This window comes from Styela clava, chromosome 11, assembly GCF_964204865.1.
Source record: "Styela clava chromosome 11, kaStyClav1.hap1.2, whole genome shotgun sequence".
Taxonomy (NCBI): Eukaryota; Metazoa; Chordata; class Ascidiacea; order Stolidobranchia; family Styelidae; genus Styela; species Styela clava.
The window spans coordinates 5,527,033-5,539,522 of NC_135260.1; the positions used below are offsets into that span (position 1 = coordinate 5,527,033).

Consider the following 12,490-nt stretch of genomic DNA (forward strand, 5'->3'; position numbering starts at 1 on the left):
TTTTTTTAACAAGAATTGCTTCCAACCTTCAATAAATTCTTTCCGACGCTTGGAGACATTTTTTCATCGACCATAATAATGACAATTCCTCTGTCATCCATTCCTCTTCTACCAGCTCTCCCACTCATCTGAATGTATTCTCCACCAGTGATCTGAATAAATGGAAGAATAAATAAATATAAATCACAGTCACAAAAATGGCCGATTAATTTAAATTCAATTTAATAAATTTATCATGACAGCTTTTTATAACTCTACTTCAAACCAGGCTCTGAAGCAGTTGTTCTCCTCTAATGGAGTTATCTCCAAATATTATAGCGTGAATTGGTCATTAAATAGCAACAAGAAAACAATTAATTTTAATTACACATTAAGCTCTCATCAACTAATTTAGCTGATAAGTGAAAAGCTGATAAACCAATTCTGGACGACATCTTACCCAATCATAAATTTCAACAAGAGACTAATTGAGATCATTATGCAACAACTTTTAATCAAAATATAGCTGATAAAGAGATATTGAATTGATAAAACCAATATTTTATTGGCAGGTTATGAATAAGGTATCAGTTACGCAAATGTTTAGCCCAAAGTACGCCATAACAAACTTAAAGATTTCAATTTCCATTTGTAATTAATTAGCATTGAGAAATCATCTTAAGAAATTATGATACAGAAGTCCATCCAAGCATGTGATGCCTTTGACAATAACAAAGAGTAATAAGGAAGCGTACTGGGATCTAAGGTGTAACTGGCACTCATTCATTTATTTATGGGGTGAACAAAAACTTAAACCATTGAGATTTGACCAGTACAAGATTATGGTTAGTTGAGCTATTCAATAAGTTATCTGAATATAGAGTTTGGGTATTTATTTGTTAATTGTATTTTTTGTTTCAAGTTTCAAACAATTAGTGGGATAATACAAATTATAAATTAGAGCCATGCTAAAATATATCATCAACGTCATAATTCTGCTATTTATAGGTAAGTATGTTTAATGCTTCTTGAAAGAAACCATATTAAACTATTAATAGATAAATATATCCAATTAAATCTTAAATACTATTCAATGCATAATAAATCATTTTTTTTTAATTGAATATGTGTTTTTATCAGTAGGCAACTAATAAATGTATTCAATTTCTTTTATAAATTTAAATTGTCTCAATGGAATATAATGTGAATTAAAATTTATGCCAGATGTATTTGTAGTACAAATGTTGAGTCTTTTATTCATATTTGAGTACCATATAAATTCATATTATTATGAAAATAGAAAGAATAGCTGGCTGAATTTCAGATGATATGTGTTTATTGTAGTGATATTGGGTGTGATGTAATGATTCATTAGATATTGGGTACAAAACTGCAAATTTTCTTTTAAAATAACTTCTGTAAATATTATTATTTATTTGATTTACGTATTATTTTATCGTCTTTTATGCTGATTATGTAGTCGAAATAAACTTATATTTTTACTTATTTTCCTATAGCAGATATGATCAGTATGAATGAAGCAGCATTATGCACTGATTGCCCAAATCCAATACTTGGAACAGAGAGCGAAAATATCACGTATGGTTCAGGTAATGAATACAACTGCGAATGTGATTGGACAATACCAACAAGCTTTGAAAATGATGACAATTATGCACTTGTGCTTTTGCTACAGAATGAATCTCTGTCTTATACAAATGCGAACATTCAGGGTTGCTCTGGAGCTATAAGATTTCCAAGTACATGTGAGAAAAATAATTTATCAACTTTTTTACAATATTTATTAGTTTCTTGTGATACTTTTAAATGTTGCATAATTGAGGGGTTTATTATTGCGTTTACTCCATATTTGAGAAGACACAAACCTTCTCAAGGGAGGCAATCGGTTAAGTTTTAATACTCAGTAAATCAGTCAATGCTGGTCTTTTCAATGCAGAGCAGCAGTATTGATCATTGTAAATGATAATAGTCTGTCTAGTGTCTATGTGACAAATTTTTATAATAATAATTAATATTTATTTTCTCTGTGTGAAGATTTTCCTTAAAAAATTTTATAAATAATAATGTGTGTGAGCCGAAAATATCTCCTCAAACATTTTTACGTTTAGAAAACGCTAAATCCAAAATCCAAACAATTTCTAATCACACGTTTTCAACCAAGCACAAAGCATTTGTTTGGGAAATTGTAATGTCCTCACAGATCAGATAAGATCAGATCAGATCAGTTTGTTAATTGAAATATATTATAAATTATTACAGACTTGAATGGATATGTATGCGACTACCAGCAAAAGCACTGTACTGTGATAACAACTCATTCAACTAGTTGCGGCATCAACAAAATAAAATCACAAATACCAGATAAGAACCATAAATGTGATTCCATCATTCATTGGAGAAATATATCCAGAAGTTCATACAAATTGCAATACAGATCAAATAACCTGTTTGGTTACACGAAATATTTCAGAATCCAATACCTTCCTATCAGCTGTGAGCAAACCACAACAGCAGTGGTGTCAGCACAAATTAGCAGTAAGAATATTTCTTGGTACTCTCATAGTATGTGTTAACAGGTTAGGATTGGGCCATAATTTTATTACGATTTCTTTATTTTAGTTCTATTACGAGTTCGAGGACTGTCCGTGTTAGCCAAGTGAATACATCTCTGCCCATAGGTTTCAGTCCCTTTGCAAAACTTGATGTAAAGTAGGCAAACAAAATTAGTTACCTCCATATTGGTACACATATACTTCTGGAGCACCTATTTCTTTATGTTTTCAAATTTAGAAGAGTTAATGGCCTAGAAATTGTTGGCATCACAGATGACACATCTCTGGTTGAAATACCATGGCCAGCACCTCACCCAGGATAAAATGAATTGGGCAAGTAATGCCAAACCAGAAGAATTCCAGTCTTTCAAGAAATGGTCTCTTTACATGACACAATTTAAATTTTAGGATAGGATTTACATATTTATCTCGGGGTATGGGTTTAGTTAGTCAGTTATTCAATTCAGATGATGGATTTGATGGAGGAAGCCAGCTGTTACGTGAACTACCCTACAAGAGTACAGCAAACCTCTTGCCAATATTATTCCCCATGGAAGATAATCAGAGGTGCGGTGGCGAGTGTATTCGCAATGCTTAGCATAATGTACCACACCGCTGAGTCGTTTCATTGCACTGCCTTGAATACTACCATAGAAATGGTGATTTACAAGCCATACATTATGTCTATTATTTTCACATTAAAATGGTTCGACTTCAACACTCCAAACAAGGCGAACACCAATATTTAAAAATATTGCTAAAGAGCTGGTATTTTTGGAAAGAGGTCTTGAATGCAATTAGTGCAAAATTTTTTTAATTTTATCATTTTTTTACCGTAAGCATAAAATTTTACATTTTATCTCCAGCTACTCAAAACCCAACAACAAGACCAGGAGTTACAGATCCAATTTACGAAAGCAACACAGCAAGTAATTCATACTATTATTTTACACAATATTTAAAAATGATATTTAGAAATGATATTTAAAATTCCTGGTCAGCTGGGGCCGATACAAAAGCTGTTAATCCCATAAAATTTTAAAATGTCCGGCCAATAATAAAAGCAACAAAACGACCGAGAGAGAACAAAAGTATCTTAGAATATCATACAAATTTTCTGTTTGCACTTGGCATCAAAATATTATGTTTTTCGACTGTCCTAATATATTGAACTTCAAAAGTATACGAGTTATGTACAAAGTGGATATTACCATATTATTAATGCTATGAAAGAAATATCCTGACTTTCCATTGATTCAGAACATTTATGTTCATTTATGTTTGAGTCAAAAAAACTACAAGGAAAACATGGCAACATATTCACAAAGCCAAGTATTACTATAATGAGCAATTGATATAATATAGTGACAATGCCTAATTTGTGCATTATATGGTGTCCACGAAGACTCAATTTTTTAAAATTGCAAAGGGATTTATCGATACCATATGTTGTTTTGGCCCTCACAGATATGAAGTGAAAATACTTGATAATACAATTACTGTTTTAAAAACAACAAACCTAGTTAAGATATATTGAGAACTGACTTCATAAAAAATTGAAATTATAAAGGGACTTCATGGACATCATGTATATTCAATTCTGCAATTCTATTCATTTGTGAATAAAAAAACATCATATATTCATAATAATAAATTTCAGAATCAAATACCACTACAGTGAAATCACATGAATGTTCTCAAGAAAATGTGAATGCAGCCATTGCAGCAGTGATAGGAATAATTGGAGGCTTTGCTATTGGGATTGCATTTTCATACATTCTGAAGAGGTTAGGAAATTAAAAACTTATAGCTTGAAAATTAAGTTTCACTTGCAAAATAGGGGCTGTATATTGAACTGGAGGTCATTTCTTCTTGTCTATTTCCTACTTTGGATTAGTATGTGTCAGTTGCCATGAGCTGCAAAGTACCCAGGGCGAGTGGGGTTTGCGGTTTGGTCCGCCCTTTTGAAATGTAAAAAATTCTATATCATACAGAGCAATTTTTTGTGGCTTGAAACACTTTTTAGAACCTCAATACTTGAAAACGAGCCACTAGCTGTTACGGTCTATTAGGCGAATAGAAATTACAGGAACCCACCCCTTTAAAATTCCCGACTATGCATTTGGCCACTAAGATGCTTGAATGGGATTGAATATAAAGACAAATAGCATAATCTATTTCCACAAAATAGAAAAGTATATTTGTGATGTTTCGTTAGATCACAGTCTAACCTTTTTCAGACAAAACAAAATATAACTGTCTATAATATTACAATCATTGTCAATTAAGTTAATATAACAAACTCTGAAAAATCTTTTCACCTTTCTACTAAACTAGTCCAAAACAAAGACTTTGAAAGTAATATTTTTTTTGTCTATGAAGATACCAAACCAAAAAGAAGATTACAAAGAAAACAGGACAAAAAGGAACACCAGAAGCACGTGGAGCAGCTGTGGAACAGGAAATAACTTTTAACAACCGTGCACCAACAACTGATGACAGTGGATATGAAATTCCAAATCAAAATAATGGAAAGAATAGTCACCAATACGAGGATATATATGATAGAGAATATGAATATGAATAGATCAGGAGTTCACAGATGGTGGGGCCCGCCCAACGAGAGGAGCGTAGACAATTATTGTGAGGATGTGAAGCTAATAAAAATGAAAATATTTGTCAGATTTGATCTTCCCCGCCTTATTTTGGATATTTACATTTTTTTATTGTTTACATTTTCTTATGATGTATACGTATAAACAACGTGTTTTTGTATAAAAAATACTTTCACCCTAATATCTGTAATTTGTAGCCTATTGTTAGCTGAATATTTTAGAGGTGGGACACGTGATTTGACAAATTCTTGAAAGATGGAGCGGCTTAAAAAGTTGTTGCATAGATGTTGATATAAAAACAGACCTGATGAAAGTCGACTCCATTGCTATCTTCACAGCACAGTCACAGCTAACACATATTTATCCTTTTCTTATTTTCCTTGTACTAAAATAAACTTTTGCAAAATTTTTAACTCTGTCAATTTAGTATGGTGGTTATCTATCAATGGGTTTGATCAGGTATATAGTGCAGGGGTGTGCATAGCGAAGCTTGTGGGCCAAATGCGGCCCACAGGGAAGTGCCAATTAAAAATGGTGTGTGGCCCGCGAAGCGAGTTTTCAATTTAATTTAATGTCATACGTGCGAGTAATTCAAATCTTTTCGAGTGACAAAGCCTATACCTGAGTCCAATTTAATATCTATGCATATGACGTCACAATGCTTTAACAACTTGCTTGTGCAAAGCAAATACCGGATATCATAGGATCAATTATTGAACTTTTTGTGCTTGCAACGACTAGAAAGCCTATGTTGAATAAGTTGTGGCTCGCGGTTTTCACCCAGTCGTTTGTACCCGGTCTTCCCGTATAAAAGGTTGCACACCCCTGATATAATGTATTGCCAATTATCAAATCAAGTTTCGTTATTAATTTACATATTTTATCAAATTTTTTTTAAATTCTGCTACTGTAATAAAACAATTATTCAAGAAATTTTCAAAGTGGTTCAATCATCATTTTATGCGTTTTAGTCTACTATGGCCTGCAGGTTAAATCCAGCCTGTGGGGTAATTCAATCTGGCCCATCTTGATGCTGCCACAACCAAACTAATTACAAATTTTGATGTTTTAGTTAAAGTAGGAATTTGTTGCACAAATTTGGACACTCAAATAGCAAGGTTAGATACACATGAGAGAAAAAGTCGAAAAATTGGTCAAACGCCGAACAGTGTTCCTATGAATTGAAAAAAATAAAATAAAATTTGAGGTTAAAGCAGAAAGAAGTATATAGTAAAAACATCCCATGAAGACATACTCCTGTTGTATATGTACCAGGTTAGGATTAGACCATAATTCATTATGATTTGCCTTATTTTAGTACTATTACGAGTTCTGGGACTGTCTGTGATAGCCAAGTGAATATACACCCTGACCACAGGTTTCAGTCCCTTCACACAACTTGAAATAGGTGTACAAAATTAATTACCTCCATATTGGTACACATATTTCTGGAGCGCATATTAAGACAACTTTAAAACAACAACAATAAGCATCTAGTGAATGACCCATATGTGTACACCAGTGTCAATAATTGGTCTGAAAACCTGATAATTTCTTTATTATATCAATATATTTACTTATCTCAAATAGATTGGAGCCAGATTGGCGACTTCTATTATATGAACCATTGACATATTAAGAAGTTATTAGCAATCCCATATTTAATTTCCTGTTTCGACTGCTTCCAAATAAACAAAGAATGAAAACTCTTATACCATAAGTGTTTAAAAGACTATCAAGAAAACATTGAGATCGTATACATCTTGTACAAGGAATGCTTCAAGTGAGGCCGGTAGGTATATATAGATTATTACCAGGCTTGAACAGGGGGAATCAAGTCTATAATATTGCTATAATTCATACACTATAATTATTACAGGAAGTAATACTGGGAAAATCAAGTCTCCATCTATATTATCTTACTAAGCTATGCGTTGTGCAAAGAATATTTGTATATTACGCAAAGGCTAACCAAACTAGGGACATGCAACCACGAAAGAGTTGCGCAATGAATTTTAGGGGTCGCAAAGATTACGCCAATTTCACATAAAGTACTGTAACTATTGTATTTTTTAGACTTTTCACTCGAAACACAATTTTTAAAACTAGTGCAAAAAATAAATATCACGATTTCGAGCAAATACATAGGATCAGAGAAGCTGCTCGCTTACATAACAATGCCTGGTTCGATCGTTACACTCAAGCAGCGGTGCACTACTCGGAAAAGGGGGTCGAGGAAATATATTGGACAGGTTCACGAGCCTAAAACTTCAGGAAGCTCTACATTACACCACTCTGTTAAAACATTTCGCAGCAATGTTGAATGTCTCAATATCAATGTATATTTCAATTGATGTGTTGATTGAACGTGTGGCAAACTGACGATTTTTCATTTTACTTTGCTTGTACTGCCTGATTCTTAGTGACCTCTATCACAAGGATGTTCAAATAAGACTTAAGCCGAAGTATTTAAACCAGAAGAGCGGAATATCATTCAACATAATAAAAGATTTGACAAGCTTACTCTACCCGATAAAGCTAGACCATTCTCTAGTGAAAGCTTGGTAAAACTTGTACTCTCCGTTTATTCATTGTTATACAGGGTGTCCGTAATATCCTTTTACAATTCCAATTTCGTTATGAGGTCAGTTCTCAATATATCTCAACCAATTTTGTTGTTTTTTAATCAGTAATTGTTCAAGTATTTTTACTTCATTTACATCTGTGAGGGCCAAATGAATATATGGTATCGATAAACTCCAAAATTCCCTTTCCAGTTTTTAAAAATTTTAAGCCTTTGGGAGTCACCCTTTTGTTTGCTGTCCGAGAATTACATGTCATGGTATATGTAACTAATGTAAAAATAAATTATCTCGGTGTACGCAGTTGGTTTGATAGGCCAAGAAAAAAATTCACTGGTCCTCGAATCCAGAATGTCTAAAAAATAAATAAAGTGAAAAAGGGGCACATGGTAACTTCAATCAGTACAAAGAGGAAAAAATCTTTACACATGAGATGTATGACCTTGGTGTGACATATGTACCGTTCAAGAAATATCCTGGGCTTTCCATATCTTGGAAGCAATATATTCAATCTGCAACAATCATGATTTAACAATCATGAGTATAAATAAGATCAATGATAATGCATAAGAATATTTCATTGCCCTCTGTTAAGCCACAAGGAAATAGCACGTCACATGTTATGTAAATTTTGCAATACACCACGTTAGGTGTCGTGAAATAATAATTAATAACCTTTATTGCCATTACAAATCTTGACTCAGAAATTTTTCTCTTCTTCCGTTAATGTCTGGCCTTTGAGCACAAGATATAATAATTAGTCAAGTAATTTTGTGACCTTTCCAACAGTAACAATGTTACTGTCACCAAACCCATTTCTGCTACTTGTTGGAAATTACAGACCAAACTTAGAGACAGAGACTAAATAAACTTAAAATAGCATAAAAATTTAATGTTATTTTTTTAATATTTCAACTAATTTTAAAATGTTAGATCTAAAAATAAACTTCGCTGTTCAAATGATGTAAAATCTACACAAAAATTCAAACTATATCAGTGCAAACTAACAATACACAAAACAGAGAACTATACCCAGATAGCCAGAATGTGTCAAAAATAAATTAACAAAAGTATCACAAGTACAAGCACAAAAAAACAAAAAGGGGGCACTGGGTAACTTTAATCAGTACAAATCAGGGCGCTCCAGAAATGTATGTACGTTCGCCTACTTTAAATCAATTTGTTTCAAGGGAATGAAACCTATGGGCAGGGGGTATATTCACTTGGCTAACACAGACAGTCCCCGAACTTGTAATAGAATTAAAATCAGGACAATCAGAATAAAATTATGGCCTAACCCTAACCTGGTACATATACTACGGGAGTACCCAAATCAGTGCAGCAAGGAACAAAATCTGATTATCAGAACATAAAATTATGAATTATTGACCAATCACCATTGCACGGTTTACATTTGGCAATTCTCAAGAATTCAATTTGTGGATTCAGCAACAATTATGATTTGATACTATAATAAGCAGAAGATCAATGGCATTGCATAAGACTCCATAATTGGTCTCTGTTAAGAGATAAGGAAATAGCACGTCACATGTTATATGAATTTTGCAATACACCATGTTGGCAATGGTAGGATAATAATGACCTTTATTGCCATGACAAGACATGACTAAATAAATGTCAGATCTTCGAGCACAGGTAACAACAATTAGTCAAATTATTTTGTGACCTTTTCAACAGAAATGATGTTGCAACCACAAATCCATTTCTGCTACTTGTTAACAATGAAGTTTAAACTAAATTGCAAAAAAAGCATAAAATTCAATAACATTATACTATTTTTACTATTTCAAATACTATGAATAAATTGTCTATAAAAATATGTGCCAAAGGATTCTAATATGCTCTAATAAGATAAAGCTCATATAACAATTCTAATTTATAAACTCTCTTGGCCCTATTAAGATTTGGTCAACCTAAAATGAGAATTCTTTGGACAACCCTGACTTGTTTATCATTTCAGTTACACCTATATGGTAGACCAACTATAACCGCTATCAAACGAAATATAGTGTTTAAAATATTGTGGAAATTATAGAACTTCCCAACTTGTGAAAAGCTAACAAAACACTGATTGTTGATTGATATCAGAAATAGAGCAGTTCCAACATGCTTTTTAAAATGACACACATAAAGACAAAAGACGAAAGGTTATAGTATTGGTGAAATTGGCCTACTTTGCCAAGAAAATCACATACAAATATTTGAATATTTTCAGTTTTAATAAGGTTGGAATTTTTTTAGAAAGTCATGTAAACAACACACTAACTACAGGGTTTTTAAACTGGGGACATGCCTTAGGCTAGTGAACTGCTGGTATTGTATGAACATGGTAACACTTCTTGATTTGGCCCAAAAAGTTTCAGAACCCTAGCCATAACCCATCTTGCAACATGTGTGATTATGACACCACCCTGTGGTTTAGCCATTAACTGATGTAAAAAAGCATTATATTAGACAACATTCGAACTAATAAATCCCGTGATGCATACAAAAATAATACTTAGCAATCAGGGCAAAGGCATATACAAGGAAATAGGCATCATCTACCCACAAATGTACGTCAGAAAAAACACAAACGCAATCAGAAACTAGTAGGATGATTATGACAACATTACGTAAATCCCGACCTTTATTAGGATGAATTATAAAAACAGACAACCTACGATGACATCACTCAAAACACTGCTTTGTAATGATTTTCTAACCCCCACGAACAAGAGAAAAAGGCAAATGTAAAACATGAAGGAGTAACAAAATAACAAATGCTCAAACATGGTTCTAGTACAAAACAGTATAGCATCATATTATCATAATTGATATTGCTAACTGTCAACAACAGGGCATAGGATAGAGATGGGCCACAATTTAAGGAATGAACTATGAGTCCTCACACCTGGTATGCCACTCAAAACACTGTTTTGTAATGATTTTTTAACCCTCAAGAAAAAGAGAAAAAGGGCAATTGCAAAATATGGAGCAGTATCAAGATATCAAATGACCGAACATAGTCTGAATATGAAAAATGGAAACTTGGTTGATATTGATCGGCCATTTACAGGAAGGAATATGATTGAGATGGGCCACATTCCTCAGATATAATAATGAGCGATCACACTTGATAGTTCTAACTTTAGCTAGCAGGTTAATCAAGGTATATACAAAACATATCACATGACTCAATGATCTGTCTCGATTAGATAATACCACACCAGTGGAAAATGAACAATGCCTTGAAAAATAAAATACAATACAAGTCATACATGTGGACTGTTATGACCATTTGAGCCCTCATTAGGAAATACATAGCAAGAAAATCAAGAATACCGACAATCTTTACCCATGGGATGTATGACATTAATGTGACATATGTATAAGAATGTCCAAAGTAAAAATTAATCTTTTATTAGCAGAACTTGGAAATATGCTTTTGAATGTCATGAAAAATATGTTAAAAATAGGGCGCTTCAGAAGTGTGTGTACCAATATGGACGTAACTAATTTTGTTTGCATATTTTTTGCATATTTAAGTTGTGTAAAGAGACTGAAGCCTGTGGGCAGGAGGTATATTCACTTGGATAACACAGACTGTCACCAACACGTAATAAAACTAAAACAAGGAAAAACGCAATAAAATTATGACCTAACTCTCAACCTGGTACACACACGATGAGAGTACCAAAAATAGAATAGAAGACATATCAAGGTTATTAAATTTGCTTGAGAATGCGATGACTATATTCAACTATCACTCCTGAGAGACACCGACGGAGACATGTTCCGAGATCTAGAAAACACTCCAATATTAAAACAAGACAAACAGATTTCTTGTTATACTGCTTAAGAAAACAATTAACCAATAATCAAGATTAAGGCAGAAATATGAAAATGGCTCCATTGAGGCATTTGCATAAAAGAGTGGAACAAAATAAATGAAAGCGTGAAATTTTATCATATTTTTTTCATTACAAGTCATAATATAGCGAGCAGTAGTTGTCTGGTTTAATAATCTAGTTCAATGGTCTTCAGATAAAAACCAATGCTTAAACCAACAAATATCAATGAACAAAAAAGAATCCCTTATAACATCTTGGTATAAGATAAATATCAAACAATTATCAATGAAAAGGAAAAAAAATTGTATGAGGTGAATACATTGAGTAAAAAAAACATGTTTATACATTTTCTGACTAAAATTTTCTCTCCAATTTTACATTTCACAATTTCGATGAATTTTAGGACAGAACTCTGGATATATCTCTGCGACACCTCAGAGGTAAAAATTTTGGGCTTGTATGTGATAGATTTTCACATACATTTTGCCATTCAAAACTCTAATTGTTTTATATAAATACAACCAAGCAATAACCAATGGCTTCCAGAAGATATTTGCATTTTGTCTTTGCTTTGGATGCTAAATACATACACAAAAAAAAATCACATATTTTATAAAAAATGTCAGTACAAAACAAAATGAGTTATTGAGATAAAAATATGTGCATCTATTTTCAAACTGAATCCCCAATAGGAGTATGGTCAAATAGGAGCAATACAAAGGAACAGTACAGCACTCAGAGCCCTGATGAATAATTCAGTGAAGACATTGATAGAATAACACTTGGAACTGCTAAGGTAAACTGTACACAGGTTCTAGCCAGGATGCTAAGATTGTGATTATTTCGCGCCCACGTTCTATGTTATAGAGAATTCTCATATAGCAACG

At 32.8% G+C, this 12,490-nt stretch overlaps 2 protein-coding genes across 3 annotated transcripts in view; one reads left to right on the forward strand and one right to left on the reverse strand.

Moving 5' to 3' along the window:
• The window catches only part of LOC120347099 (exosome RNA helicase MTR4-like), a 101,398-nt gene that overhangs the window by 23,504 nt on the left and 65,404 nt on the right, over positions 1-12,490 (reverse strand). Inside the window, exon 13 of the mRNA XM_039416940.2 lies at positions 27-152. Within this exon, the coding sequence (XP_039272874.2) occupies positions 27-152 (126 nt within the window). The remainder of the gene's footprint in view (positions 1-26; positions 153-12,490) is intronic.
• LOC120347103 (uncharacterized) lies at positions 925-6,130 on the forward strand. Of its 2 annotated transcripts, none has more exons than XM_078117672.1 (6): positions 925-987; positions 1,497-1,745; positions 2,260-2,535; positions 3,419-3,481; positions 4,213-4,339; positions 4,935-6,130. In XM_078117672.1, exons 1-6 carry the CDS (start codon positions 945-947, stop codon positions 5,137-5,139), a joined length of 963 nt encoding a protein of 320 aa, XP_077973798.1. In that variant the 5' UTR covers positions 925-944; the 3' UTR covers positions 5,140-6,130. The 2 variants fall into 2 exon arrangements, with proteins under 2 accessions (XP_077973798.1, XP_077973799.1); XM_078117673.1 differs by having other exon boundaries at positions 929-987; positions 1,500-1,745.

Coding starts and splice junctions, on each gene's coding strand:
- LOC120347103 (XM_078117672.1), top strand. CDS start 945: ATGCTAAAATATATCATCAACGTCATAATTCTGCTATTTATAG. Junction 1,746..2,259: donor TATAAGATTTCCAAGTACAT/GTGAGAAAAATA, acceptor AAATTATTACAG/ACTTGAATGGATATGTATGC. Junction 2,536..3,418: donor GGTGTCAGCACAAATTAGCA/GTAAGAATATTT, acceptor TTTTATCTCCAG/CTACTCAAAACCCAACAACA.